A 15,280-nucleotide genomic window follows, 5' to 3' on the forward strand; every position below is an offset into this window, starting at 1 on the left:
AAACTTTGTTAACCCTGATGTCTGTGAAAAAAATGATGGACAGCTGGGAGTCAACCGAAAAATGTATGTATGTGTTAGTTAATCAGAGTTGTATTTGAAGACAAACTGTCGCCTAGTTAACCGCAAAAAGTGGTAAAACTGGAAGTAATTTTTAAGAGAGTGAGAGAGGAGAGAGTGCCAAAATGGATTTCTCTTTTACTACTTTCTGCTCGACAAATTTCGTTGTGTAAAAAGTAGAAAATCTGTTAAATTGCTAATTTTTATTTATTTGACTGTTAAGGCAATAGGAAGAAAACTACGCGCTTTGTCAAAGGAAAATAAAAAGAAATAAAATAATAAAAATTTAAACCAGCGAAATAAATAAATAAAAAACAGTGACATTTATTTTGTTTGTTATTTTTTAAGCAACCATGTTTGTTTTTTGACTTTGCTGCCAGATCTACTATTTTTCCGTTTCTTTACTTTTGTGCAAAACTTGTTACGTGAGAGAAGAGAGAATTTCTCTCTTTTGCTACTTTTACTATTGAAAAAGTAAAGGAACAAAGCTATGATTTTACCAGAAATGAAGTAGAATCAGACGACGCCGTTAGGAAACGGAGTCACACTAAAGTTTTTCATTAACGGCGTCACATAACCGAAAGCATTGGTCAGTGTGTAGACCAACAAAACTGACAGTCATCGAATATCAAAAAATTGCTGAATAATTACTTTTTAGGTAAACAAATGCTTTTATTTGCCAGAAAATTGTCCTTAAAGTACGTGGACTGTCAGTTTTGACTGTCTGTGTGTACCCCGCTTAACGCGCCAAAACCACAGTGGCCATTACGCCGTTGTAAAGAGAACTGTGGCTGGCTTCTTGAATTAATAACGGCTTTTGGTGTTGCACACAATCGTTGCGCTAAACGTCAGACGCTTTGTCTGTAGAAAAACATGGAAAAAGTTGGTTGTTAACAAAATTGTTGTTTGTTTTATTCGTTACTTTATTTTAAAGGTAAAAACTGCAAATTCCTTTTTATTTGCCTTCATGGTGGTAGCGATTGAGATCTATGGTTTAAAAAAAGAGGTAAAACTCAAAAAGAAAAATTGCGCAGTTAAATTTGTCTATTGCGTCCGCAACACTTTCAGCGATATTGAGAAGACTTACCAAATCCAATCACAACGTAATCCAACGCATTTGTAATTAAAACTTCTGCAGTACCCTGCCTGTCGAATTCCCGAAGACTAAACTTCCCAGTGGAAGCAGCGTGACTAGCTACCGAACCAACATCAATGACCCAGAGTGGAATTTGGCAATAGAAATGTGGCCGACTGAATAAAAAAATTGTGGAAAAAGTGTTGGGTCACTCGAAAGCCCTGAGAAAAACCATTACATGCTTCAGCACTTCGAGATTGACGGGGCGAAAAGTATATTATTACATTGTACAAGAACGCTTCCTAACGAAGAAGTAACACCACACCAAATAACAAATTAGTCGGAGACCGGTGGAGTGAAACAAGGAGGTCGCAAAGGTGGGGTGAAGTCTGCAGAACTATTTAATCCCTATCTTTCTGAAATTCCACACTCTCCAGGCGGCACAGAGATCATAATGTATGCTGATCTTTGCGGCGGGTCCTACCGTTGATGGCATATATGACAGGTAAAATTACTACATTGTTTACCTAGTACAGCTCTTCTTGAGAATTTCCCCTTTATTCTCCCGTGGTTCATTAGCACAACAAAATTAAATGCTATCGCCTAAGTATCCCAGTCATTCAAGAGGCTCCGAATGTTTCAGAGTACTTTTTTTGGGAAATTCGAATCCTGAATAACATTACTCTTGAATCATGAAAAGACACATTATTAATGAGAACCATAAGTCAAAGATCCAGAAAAACATCTTCCATTTAACAATTGTTGTTTTGTTTTTATTTCTCAAAAAAGTATTACAAAAAAATACTTAAAACTAATTCACCATAAAATTGCGGATTATGCCCTCCAATTAAATTGCTGGTGCTGCTGCTGTTGTTGTGGACGTTCACGATTTACTTGAAATGACATTTCAATTTTATCCTGCGCTGTGCGTGTTGCAGTTTCAATATATTTATGTAGCTTCTCTTCCAATTCCACCTGTGCTTGTTTGTATTCAATATCTTCAGAGTTTAATTTTAAGCCATGCAGCAGTATATCCAAGGTATTCAGAGGTAAACACATTTCCGGATTTGTAACAGCAATTGAATGTTGAAAACTGAAATATTCACTACCCGCGCCCAACATGGCTGATAGCATTTCTTGTGATAGCTCTGCAGCTTCCAGTAGGCGATTGTGTTTAACATAAAGATATAAAAGTTCGGAGCAATTTGCCAACTTATAATCATTGTAAAGCCACTGGGGCACAAAAGCTTGTAGACTAAGCAATTTGTTGACCACCGATTTTCGTATCAACGTTGAATGGTCTCGTTCATTATCTTCGACAAGTTTACGTAGTAAAGACCAAGCCATATCGGATGCCTTGTTGCGATGCGGCAAGTCAGCCAAATCGTTTTCTTGCAACCATGACCACGGCTCACTGGGTGGTTCATCGGCTGTGCGCACACAAGCCGAGGCTAAACTGTCGAATATTGGTAGAAGACTTATGTCGAAACCTTTGGCCAACTTAATGGCTGAGGTGTAGAGACCACAACTTGCCAAAATCATGGCCAATTCTTGGGGTCCAGCATTCAAGAAGGAATGGATATCTTTACGATGTCCAGCCAGGTTAATGAGAGCTTCGGTGTGTAGTAGTTCCCGTTTAATGTGTTTAATTTCCAATACCACCACTTGAGTTTTATTAAATGACGAGGATTGTTCATCGCCAGAATCCTGTTCATCTTCCATTGCCGAGTCTTTGGATGAATTGTGTATGTCGTATTCATCTCCAATAATTGGTTTGGCAATCCAACGATAACGTTCATCAATAAGGTGTAGGCAATTGAGACAAACTAGCAGGGATGAGAAACGTTTATTTAGAGCTTCCAAGGAATCACCTTCCAATTGATAACGCATCGATTGTTCATACATTACCGCTGAGGCTGAAATGGAAGGGAAGAAGGAATTTAGTATGAAGAAGCAGACCTAAATTTTGGAATAATTCGTAACCCTCAGAAACTATTGGCTATAATGTTGTAGTCAGGATCACAGTAAATACCCGCCATTTAAACTTCAACATGATCCGACAAGGAACTTAAATTGGAATGAAATGCAAAAGTGTTCAACTTTTGGGGAGGAGGTACCTAAAGGAATGGACCGACAAGGAACTGGAACAAGTCCCTAGCTGACAGCAATTGACGGGCGGATAAAGAAACCCTTTTTGACCACACATAACGGGATAGGTTGGTCTGTGGTAAGCTATGCAGCAAAGGACAGAGGGGTTATGTATACCACAGTCAGCTAATGGTTAACTTTTGGGCAGGAGGTACCTAAGGGACTGGCAAAGAATTAAAACAATTCTAATCACCTTAAGCCCCTAGCTTGCAGCACTTGTCGTGCCGATAAAGAAACCTTCCTTGTCTTGAAATTTGTTGAAGCCTAAAAATAACTTTAAAAAATGTTAAATCCATACTTACCCTTTCTCATATTCCCATTGTTGACATGGAAAGCGTAGAGGAAATCATAGATGTCATTTTGATCCATAGATTGCGATCTGGCTCTGGACTCGACAATATTTTCAAATTCTTCATGCAAACCGACATACGGAAAATGCATTAGAAGATCATAACGTTTACGTCCGAAGAGGGTAATAACCAACTGCCGCAGACAATCTTTGCGACGCGAAAGTTCAGCATTATATATCAACGAATGATAGGCTTCTTCATAGTGTTCCAATTGTAGATGATTATTAAAGACAATCGATTGGAACATGGGCAGTTGGGGATCTTGTTTATCTAGCAAACCAATTGCCACCTGAGCCATGCTTATTATATGATCCAAGGCATTATGCTGCTCAAACAGTTGGATAACTTTCAAATAATATTGGGCAATACATTGATTGACTATCTTCACTTTGGCACTATCGTCACCATCAAATTCTCCCAGATTTTCTATGAGATATTCATGTGGGGTATTTTTCAAAATCTTTTCAGCGAGGAATTGTTCCCGCACTACTCCCTTGGCTGATTGAAGGAAGAGATCATAGGCTTTTTGTGACTCCCCACTGTCGAGTAGTGAAACGGCAAGGATAAATTGACGTGAGCAAATATTCCATTCACACCAACTATTCAGGAGTCGCACATAATCGGCAATGACAATATGTTGGCAGGTGGCAAACAACCATTCACCAAAGACAAAATTGAAGGACACCGCCCATATTAGTTGGCTTACAATGGTGGCCAGGGGCATTAGGGTCTGTTGCCATGAAACATTTTCCAATACCTTAAAATTATCCGAGAACAAAGCCAAAGATGTATAGAGACCCTTGGCATTTAGAAAGACTTGAAGTAGAGGGGCCGAATTGCATTTTCCTCCATTGCTATAGATTCTTCCCGAACCATTTATCAATTGCAGCAGATTCAGTCTTTGTATAGATGATTCCAAGCCTGCGGCCGCATTAATGTTAACCGGGGTTTCCGATATCCAAATCATCACATAATAGGACTGCAGGAAAATCAAAATATCCGGCATAAATTGGGAGCGGAAACATTCCAAAATATCCACCGGCAAGGAGTGGGTATTTATGAGTATTTGTTGCAGCAGCAGCAAGTTGCGGCAAATGGCAAAACGTATCAAAGAATTTTGTCTCACCGTCTCCGATAGCAAAGACAAACCCACTTGACTGCCAAACAAGGCACCCAAAGACATTAGGAACTTGGTGGAATGTCCCAATTGGGCATAGTTGGCTTGCATTGTTTCCGGATTACCATTATCCATGCGCAAGCAATCGAGCAACATGGATATGGCCAATCTCAAATCTTTTATATTTTGTATTTTTTGCCTTATCCACACCAAAAAGTTACGAGGCATTAACTCCTTTTCTGTATCTCCAGCCAACAAATCTTCGGTTAATTTTTCAATCAGCACATTTGGCATTTCCAGCTGATACAATTTACGATCCATATCAATCTTTACATCTTCCGGTAACCATTTTTCCAGCTGTGATAAAATCCCCACCAAATTTACCATATCACGTCCCGTTTTCTCGGCATCGCCAAAATAGGTGGGCACAACTGCCTCAACATCGACATCTTCACCGGCCAACATTAAATGTTCGATGGTTTCACAGGGCCTCAATAGGGAGAAGGCATTTTTCTTTACCACACACACTGCATCCAAGGGTTCTAAGATGACTAAGCCACTTGGCTGGGAGGCCTTCATGTGATATTGTTCACAACACGAATAGAAACGTTCCCACAAACGTGTCGATATTTCCAAATAATCATCATCGGAAACATCGAAATCTTTTACCTCATTTTGTATTTCATCTTCAATGGCTTGACACACATGTTCTTTCAGTAGTGTCATGGTACAATTTTTGCCCTCGAAACGGACATTGGAGCGACGGAACATCTGAAAGTGGGAAAGAAAAAAGGTTAAAAATATTATAAAAATTGGTACAATGGAATGTGAATGCGTTCTGGACACGATTCCGTTCATTGAAACTAAAGTGGTTTTTGGATTTTAGGTACTTCTTAAACTAAACACTTACAAACAATGCCTTTGCAATGACGGTTCTTTCGAATTTTCCCGGATGGAAGATATATGAACAGTAGGCCTCTCGCGGGTCCATTCCTTGTTCCATACCCAAACAATAACGATCTGGTGGTGGTTCCATGGCAGCCGAAACCCAATTCATTCCCCTACGCAGAGAAAAACTTGATATGCTAAATTCACCCTCGGCATTGCTCCACAATGCCCATATACGAGAGTTGCAAACATCAAAATCAGTTAAATCTAGCTGGGGAGCCGCAATAACTCTGCGACGTTGTAAATTAATGCCCGAGCTATTGCTGGCATCCGGCAACAAATCAACACAAACAAATTCCGAACCGGAGGCATGTGATAGGAATGCACAAAAACTTGTATCATTGATTTTACGCAAGGCATTACTTTGGGCTGAAATGTTAAAAACAATAATAATATTAGATCCAAAAATATTTGAGGTTCCCCCTTTACTATGTACTTACGTCCTTGCATTCTCTGCTCACTAGTTTCGCGAACACAATTTATGACACACAAACTTTGCATATTGACACATGACCAAACCCTCAAGTGATCATTGCGATATAATGCCAATAACAAGATTTGATTGTTGATGCAAGTAAATAACACGGAATTGGCATGATCAGCATCGGAGGTATCACTTTTACCTCTGCAAATAAAACAACATAAAAAAATTTGAAATTTTAAAAAGATATTCCAACTCACATTAAAGCTCCCTTCAGATTGGAAAACAATCTGGGCATTATATGGTGTTCCTTTAATTGATGGCCAATGGTGTGACCCGTGGCACAATTCATGGTGTACAACATTAGTTGATTTTGACATGCCAAAGCAAAGTAGGCCTCATCACCATTCTCGGACAAATAGCTGGAAGCTGCATGGGGCACATGGTTATCTGAAAACATAATAAATGACTACGCAACCCTTACAAAACAAACAAATCTCTGCCACTTACTTGAACCCCCAAATTGTGTATCAATGACATAAAAACTACTTGGATCACGAGCTGCAGTAACACTGGCATCAAAAAATATTGAATACGATTGGGTTTCATTGAATTCCACAGAGGGTATATTCGTTGCACCCGTTGTATTACTATACGAACTCGAAGAACATGAACCCTCGGCCAAGGAATCGGGATGGGGAAATGAAATACGATGAAGACTACATACCGTGCTGACAAGCAAAATAACATGTTCACCACATTCCGTTATGCTCACCGCCAACACCGGGGAATCAGTAAATTTATAACGTAAATGATTTTGATACAAATTAAAATCCAAACTAATTTCAGTTAACTCCAAAATATCCTGATATGAACGCCAGTAAATATAACGATTGCGATTATGATTAAGGGCCACATTTTTGTAACAGTAGCCACCGGCTTTTTCGGCAACTTTGATATCCTGCAAAGTGCTGTGGGTACCGCCTGGAAGGAAAGACAAAAGACAGTGGAATGTAAAAATGTTAATAAGCGTGTAAAAGACCGCTGTTTAGTGTGTTGATGTTACCCGTATTTAATGTGATTTCATGCCATTCCTCCTGACAGGCATTTGTTGGTATGACTTCACGATAACTTAAACTCTCCATAGTTATGTGGGGGGAGTTATTAATTAATTACCAAAAAGAATTATCAACAGTTGTAAAATCCAAAGTTTTCTTTAATAAATAATCGTGAGGGAATTTGTTGCGGCTTGCAATTCTTCTTCTTCCTCTTGGATTTGTATCATTCACTTTGCAAAAGACCGGCAAAATTGACAGTTGTTGGAAACAATAACTTCGTTCCAGTACTTTTTTAATGGTCAAATGTTCAAAAGAGAAAACTGTCAAAAATGAGTTCAACGCACACATTTTTCCAAAATGCACCACCTGATCGGTAAAATGGCAGGAACGCGAAATAAAGGGTTGTTTACACCATCTATCAATGTCGTATGAGATGTCAAATTTTCTACCTGCGAATGTTGTACACATAGTGTGACCACTATGAAAATTTTCATCTATCAAAATGATTTGGCAACTCATATGTAAATTTTTCATTTAGGGGGCGCTCTATTTGATACGGCATTCTTGTATGTAAACATAAATTTACCAGCTGTTTTCTGGCATTCTCAAAAAAAAAAAAGAAAAACAAAATCTTTTAAAAAAGAAAATGGAAAGTTATGTATATTTAAATAATTAGAAAAGTAAACAAAGAGTGTTTATAATGTAATTTTCAGATCGATTGGTCGAAAGAAGCAGTCTTGGAAATGATTGCTTTGTGGCAAAAACATAAATGCCTCTATAACCCCAAAAACCTATTCTACCACAACAAACATGCTAGATATTCATTTTCCTTCAAACAAAATTAAAATTTGCGCAAATTTGCAACTCAACAATAAATGTAAACAATGACAAAAACAGCTGTTTTTATATTTATAGGTTATGTCATACGAAAATAACACTTGTAGGTATGAACGCACAAATTGAATGTTGTACGTATGACGTCAATTTTGACAAACATAGAGAATGTCGAATGGGTGAAAGAAATGACAGCTCATATGACATTGATAGATGGTGTAAACAGCCCTTAATCTGGAACAAATGTCAAAGTCGGCGTGTCAGCGAATCGGAAGCCGGCAAACATGTTGCACATTTTTGCTCGCTCAAATTTGTCGTGTAAAAAGTTTCTAAAGAGAAAGTCAAAGAGTAGTGAACATTTTGCAACTTTTTTGGTGTACAGGAACGCATTTCGGGGAAAATTTTTCAAAATGTGTTAAATGTGTAAAAAATTTTTAGTTCTGGAACGAAGCTAATGTTGCATGGTGGAATAACTCTAAAGCCACACGCTGAAACTTTCATACGAAACTTTTCCATTAATTTGGCGTTCTTAGGTCGAGTGCCCCAATAGTCCCGGTCCACACTAGCGTGAATTACATTAAAAAATTTCATGAAATTAGGTGTTCTTAAATCGAATTCCCCACTACAGCAATTTTATGATTTTACTCTACTATGGAGGTCGATCTAGAGACGCATAATTTCATGCAATTTTTTCAATGAAATCACTCTAGTGTGGACCGGGACATACAGTAATTTCAGAAAATCACTTTAGTATGTCGATGGTCAGACTAGCACGATTTCAACATGGCGACGTCAAGTTTATAGGCGAGGGGTATGAAGTAGTGAAACCCATGTACATGGTTTTCTGTGTTTGTTATGTTGCCTCTTCTGGTTTTTCGTTGCAAGATTTTTCTTCCATTTTTATTTTTTCAAGCAAACGTTAACAACAAAACAAACATAAAAAGATTTAATAAAAACATTTAATTAATGATATAGTGAAAATTTAACTATTAATTTAATTATTAATGTTAATAATTTTGTGTTGTTTTTTGGTTTATTTATGTCTTTTTTGTTTTTATTGGTATCAGAAACACAACAAACGCGAATGGTAAAATAAAGAGGACACGCAAAAATCTTAAATTTCACGTTATCGTGTGTGGACACTTACGAAACTTTAAAAGAAACTTTAACGAAATTGGTTTCAAGAAACCTTGCTAGTCTGACCATCGACTATGGAACTCGATCTATAAACGCCAAAATAATAGGTGTGTACGATAACTTCGCAAGTGAAAAGTACTTGCAAGCACTCAGCAAGTTCTCAGTAACCTCTCTCCTCCAATTTTACTCTCTCGAAGCAAAAAATTTGCAGATTGTTATCGAACAGCAATTTGCAAAAACTTGCAAGAAGTCAGCTGATTTGACAAACAAGAAGAAGTTGGCGAAAAAGATTAAATTTAACAATTGAAGCTGTCTACCATTTTTTTTTTATTTTCCATTTTTTATACCCTCAGCCTTTAGGCTAAAGAGGGTATTTACACTTTGATACGACCAAAAATGTGCCTCATCGAAATAATGGTTTTAGACCCCAAGTATTTTTGTACGATATCCGTTTCAGACAATTTTGAGTCGATCTAGCAATGTCCGTCCGTCCGTCTGTCTGCTGGCTGGTGCACACGATAACTCTCCACCACTTGTATTCACTACCCCCCTTTACGACGAAATCAGCACAAAAACTGCAAATAACCCATATAATACCATGTGTCGTATTGGAGCGCACGATAACACTCGAACGGATCAACATATTTGGTTCAAATTTTGGGTCTTTCAATATTTTGTCCAAACTTAGTTTAAGTTCGAAGATAGACCATATCGGTCCACTCCTTCCGGTACCTCCCCCACAAAGGTTCAAAATGTTACGCCAAGATTGTAGGCATGATAACTCTAGGAGGGAGTAACCGAATTGAGTCAAACTTTGCTATTGGTAATATTACTTTCAGGCATAGATCGGGTAATTTGTGATGCAGCAGGTTGCACTTGCGGCCCCTGTTACGACGTTGTATTTTTTTTCGTGGGCAAGTCCATACTTCCTGAGATAATGACCTAAAAAGGTCCAGAAAATCCTACCGGCACCACCTAAACTGGCTAATGTGCAAAATAACCCTTTAAGAGAGAAATCGATTTAGCTCAAACTTTGTAAATTGAAAAGTAAAATTGTAATATATTTAAATTCAGAAAATTAAGTACAACATTTTTTATTATATAGTCTGTAAAGAAAATATCCATAGACTAATAAAAAAAAATTATTTCCTACAGATTTGTATTAGGTCCGAATATATACTACATCGGATCACTCCTACGGGCACACCCTACCCAAAGTTTGGAAAAAATGCACTCGTCTTGGATTATTCTGAATTTTGTTGCAACATGTAGTTGTCTGTAACATTTTCCCAACAGCTAAAAAACAAACAGAAGTATTGTGTTAAATTTTTTCTTCGGGTACGTGGCTGAGGGTATCTCAGTCGGCTCAGTTGACTGATACTTTCTTACTTGTTTATTTTCCATTTCCTTCATGTACCTTACCCAACTTCAGGTTCGAATATGAACCATATTTGTCCACTTCTTTGGCTACCTCCCACACAAAATTTCGGATAAGTTCACTTTAAGACCTGCTCTCGAATCCCTTTGATATTTTTTGAAGCAACTTGCATTCGCTGCCTCAATTACGATGGTAAAACTTTTTTCAGGGGCAAGTCCTTCCTTCTTGAGAAAACAGCCCGAAATTTGTAAAAACCTCTATGGCACCATACGTAGTGGCTATGCTCTCCAGCCAACTCTCGAACTGATCAACCGATTTAGTCTAAAATTTGGCCTTCGTCATATTTTGTCCAAATTTAGTTTTTAGTTCGAAGATGGGCAATACCGGTCCACCAATATTTAAAAAATGTCACTAAAATGGTACGCACAATATCTCTTGAACGGGGCAATCAATTTGGTCCACACTTTTGATCTCCTAATATTTTGTCCAAATTTCGTTTAACTTCTAAAACGGCCCATATCGGTCCATTAGGGTACCTCCGCCACAAAAGCTCAACATTTGGGATCCTTGGGAAATGTATACTGATGCTGTTCGTTGTGGTCCTGGCCTCGGTACATAAGGCTGAAATCATTTCTGCCTCTTATGTGACGATGCCCTTATAATTCCCTTTCCAATGCACAAATATAAAACATACTGGAACGCAGTGCGATGTTTGGCATAAATATTTATTGATATCGTTGGGAATACCTGGTCGTCTACATTGTGTTTCTCCTACTCCATGGATGCACTGCTTTTTGCTGAGATTTGATACCTTCAAAATAAAAAAATAGTCACCACAAACTACAAAATAAGTTATTTTACTTACATTATCGTTTTCCATAATTTATTTAATAATTTTTTTCCTTTTTTATATCTATTTATTTTAATAGCCAAACGTTTGTTTATGTTTTTGCCAAGAAGTCCGCCACAAAACATTCGAATTTAAATCAGCTGATCAAACTTGCAAATTCTTACAAGAAAAATTTTCCTTGCAAAAACTTGTAAACAAAAGTCTCCAAAACTCTCCAATATTCTCTCACAATTGTCTCCAAATTCTCTCTCTTGTACTTTGCAAGTTTGTTATCGAACAGCATTTTGTAAAAGTTTGTGCAAATTTGCACAAACTTTTGGGTTATCGTACAGACCTAATGGGAAAGTTTCGTATGAAAGATTCAGCGTGTAGCTTTAGAGTAAGGTGTAACGCCAAAAACAGCTTATCTTCATACCAGTTGTCAAAATGCGTTATTGTGAATAAAATCACATACAAAATGTAAACAAGTAATTCACAGTAATGCATTAATATGTGCGTTCGTTTACTCACAAATTTTACAAATAGTTACTGGATGTCGTTCGTTTACTTTCAGCACAATGCAAAAGACCTTAGCCGCTTACAAGCAGTTACTGGACTTGTACAAATTTGCACCAATTATCAAGTAAACGAACACACCCAATGTGAGCAAATTTAACGTTTGACATGATGTGTGTTCGTTTAGTCCCCGTCCACACTAGAGCGATTTCATTGAAAAATTTGCATGAAATTATGCGTCTCTAGATCGAGTTCCCCACTACATCAATTTCATGATTTTATGCTTAGTTTACATTTGGCGTCGTTTCGTGATTTCGAAGGCGTTTCGTGATTTCGAGCGGAATCAAGCAAAATTTATCATGATTTCGCATACAAAAATGAAATCATCTCATTTCGCGATTTCAGCGAAATCAACATCGAAATCACAGTACACATGATATACAACACTGTTTTTGCCTAAAAAAAAGTACCAAAAGTTGCAACACTTTTCACGTATCACAATAAACAAGGTAGATGGTCAATTGCTGCAACAAAAAATTTTAGTATCAAAATTTGTAAACAATGTGAAAAAATATTGTTACGGAATTAGATTTAACTAATCTCCGTGTAGACGTTGTTTTATTCCCCGATACGATTTGTACCAAATAAAACAGGGTTCGTTTTAGATTACGTTTCTACAATGCTTTATTTACTTTATTACACTTATTCAGAACCGACTTTAATTACTAAGAACACAGCAAGTCTCTAGTTAGCACGCAGCAATTCTTTAACCGATCTGTTCAGTTCAACGCTTAAAACACAACTACTCCGTCATTGCCAGTTCCCCTGTATTTATATCCCACAGTCTCCCTGTTCTAGAGTCCTCCAGAACACATATGGCAACATCTCGAATCTGTGCAGCGAACACACAGACGCACATTCGCACTAAGCGAACAACCATACTCACATACATACATGGGGAAGCACAGTAATGACGTAACAACAACAAACAAGTGCAAAGAAGTAACAAACTAAACAATAATTACATGTTTAAGGCAAAACAAATTAAAAGCACATTAATGAAAGGTAAAGTAACATCTAGAATAATGAAGAGAGTTCTACATGGTAGTTGTTGTTGCTTAAATAAAGTAACTGCGTAATAAAAACTTTACGTTACAATTCAAATTTTTAAATTAACGGAAATTAAACTAAACTAACTTAAACCTATCAGTTACATTCGTAACAATATTAAATTACTTTGTTGCAATGCTATTTTTCATTGTGTTTCCGTACTTTTTTAATGGTAATGTTAGAAAAAAGAGCGAATTGTCAAAAATTGCTTCCCCATACAAATGGAAATTGCAAAAACTCCAGCATAAATGTCAAAATAAACGTATCAGCTATCATATTAGATGCCAATGAACATGCTTGCTGCTAGTTTATACTAGGCAAAAATTGTATGGCAGAAAACAGGAGAAGAGGGTGTTATTCGGCGCTATTTTTGTTTAAAGAGAAGTGCAATTCTTGCTAGATTTCGCAGTACGGGAAAGCATTTTTAACACTAAACGGGAAAACTACTGCAAGTACTAATATTATGCAGGTTCTGAGCACAACTTTTATCTATCAAAATTTATTAGTATGATGTCTCAATGATAAAACCATTTTTTTTTGTTATTTTTTCATTTGTTAGCACTATACACAATTAATACGATGTATAGATAATTTACGATAATTTTCCAGGATTTCGTGAAATCCAGTGGATTTTGGAGCGCAAGTGTAAACTTGACATTACTCTGCTATGGAACTCGATCTAGAGACGCATAATTTCATGCAAATTTTTCAATGAAATCACCCTAGTGTGGACCGGGAATTACTTACAATTTGTACAAATTGTTACTGGATGTTGTTCGTTTACTCTACAGTACAATGCAAAAGACCTTAAGGCCTGCGTACATAAGCTGCCTCGCCTGATTGCCTTGCTTTCCTGCTTCATTTTTGACATAATAAAAATAAAAGAATAAAGGAGGCCGAGCAAATTTTGAACTTGGTTGCCCTTTTCTCTTTTATTCTTTTATTAGAAGCAAGCAAGGTAAGCAGGCTAGGCAGCTTATGTACTCAGGGACAAGAAGTTACTGCACTTGTACAAATTAATGTGTAAACGAACATACCTATGATTTGATGTAATACCTTCTTATTCCACCATGCAATGATCCCATCATGGCAGAATTACCAGGTAGTGGCATCGTAAAATTTTGAATATGTTATGTCAAAACTTTCTTTATGTTGTTGGGGAAATTACAACAAAAATGATTTTTTTATAAAGGGATTTGACTTTTCATATTCTATCAGCTGGTGTGATACCACTACCTGGTAGTTCTGCCATGGATCCCATTCTCTTTGAGAAAGATGTACGCATGACACAATTACCAAGGTAGTGGTATCACACCAGCTGTTCGAATATTAAGTGTCAAATCCCATTACTAAAAAAATAATATTTGTTGTAATTTCCCCAACAACATAAAGAATATTTTGAAATAACATATTACAAATATGTCGATGCCACTACCTGTTCGATTTGCCATGGATGTAAGCAACCATGGTGGAATAAGAAAGTGTTACATCAAATCATGCCAAATGTCAAATTTGCTCACAATAATACATTACTGTGAATTGCTTGTTTACATTTTGCCAACTGGTATGAAGAAACTTTAAAATCAGTAAACAAAAACCATGTGTACCATGTCGTATGAACGGGTTAATTCGTGTACGTAATTATGAGAACGAACGACGTGATTCAAATGCTGGTATGAAAATGGCATAAAATAATGAGGTGTTATTATTGGTAAAAGAAAAAACCTAATATTTTTGACACAAAAGTTACAAAAACCGAATATTTTTGACGCATAGAAAACAAGGTTAACAAACTTTTCGTTGTTATTCTCGCTTACAGGGTGGCCGTGGATCCATGTTATATACATTTTTTAATAGCCACAGGACCAACATTTTATTAAGTATTTGGTGTTTTGTTTATTTGGTATGGGCTTCTAAAATACTGAGGTGTTATTATTGCTTACTTACTTACTTAGTTGGCTCATTACAGAACATGTGTTCCATAGACCGAACTAAGAAAAGATCTCCATTCCTCTCTGTTTTTCGCTTGACTTTTTGGAATACCGCGCCTTTCCATTTCTTCATCCACATGTTTGCCCCATCGAAGCTTAGGCCTGCCGATTCTGCGTGCACCGCCATGTGGCATGTATTCATACGCCTTTTTAGCGGGTTCATCATCGCTCATTCTCATGATATGGCCTAGCCAACGCAATCGTTGCATCTCGATACGTTTAACTATATTCATGTCTTTGTATAGCTTATATAGCTCGTGGTTCATACGACGTCGATATTCACCGTCAACGCAAATCGGCCCGTAGACCTT

At 37.2% G+C, this 15,280-nt stretch overlaps 2 protein-coding genes across 2 annotated transcripts in view; one reads left to right on the forward strand and one right to left on the reverse strand.

The window, feature by feature from the left end:
* The first annotated feature begins 916 nt into the window (after nt 1-916).
* LOC141398902 (uncharacterized) overlaps nt 917-15,280 on the forward strand; it is a 28,885-nt gene continuing 14,521 nt past the window's right edge. The window contains exons 1-2 of the mRNA XM_073976691.1: nt 917-1,063; nt 1,126-1,637. The gene's annotated coding sequence lies outside the window, so the exon portion shown is untranslated. The remainder of the gene's footprint in view (nt 1,064-1,125; nt 1,638-15,280) is intronic.
* Nucleotides 1,876-7,409, reverse strand: Nup160 (nuclear pore complex protein Nup160). The gene is made up of 7 exons (XM_073976689.1): nt 7,183-7,409; nt 6,627-7,100; nt 6,377-6,566; nt 6,136-6,320; nt 5,658-6,064; nt 3,583-5,518; nt 1,876-3,048 (listed from the first exon to the last, which is right to left on the reverse strand). The coding sequence occupies exons 1-7, from the start codon at nt 7,259-7,261 to the stop codon at nt 1,967-1,969; spliced, it is 4,353 nt and encodes a 1,450-aa protein (XP_073832790.1). The 5' UTR covers nt 7,262-7,409; the 3' UTR covers nt 1,876-1,966.

Source organism: Musca autumnalis, unplaced genomic scaffold (genome assembly GCF_047663935.1).
Source record: "Musca autumnalis isolate F117 unplaced genomic scaffold, ASM4766393v1 scaffold_3, whole genome shotgun sequence".
Taxonomy (NCBI): Eukaryota; Metazoa; Arthropoda; class Insecta; order Diptera; family Muscidae; genus Musca; species Musca autumnalis.

Coding starts and splice junctions, on each gene's coding strand:
- Nup160 (XM_073976689.1), bottom strand. CDS start 7,261: ATGGAGAGTTTAAGTTATCGTGAAGTCATACCAACAAATGCCTGTCAG. Junction 6,065..6,135: donor TGAGCAGAGAATGCAAGGAC/GTAAGTACATAG, acceptor TTAACATTTCAG/CCCAAAGTAATGCCTTGCGT. Junction 5,519..5,657: donor TCATTGCAAAGGCATTGTTT/GTAAGTGTTTAG, acceptor TCCCACTTTCAG/ATGTTCCGTCGCTCCAATGT.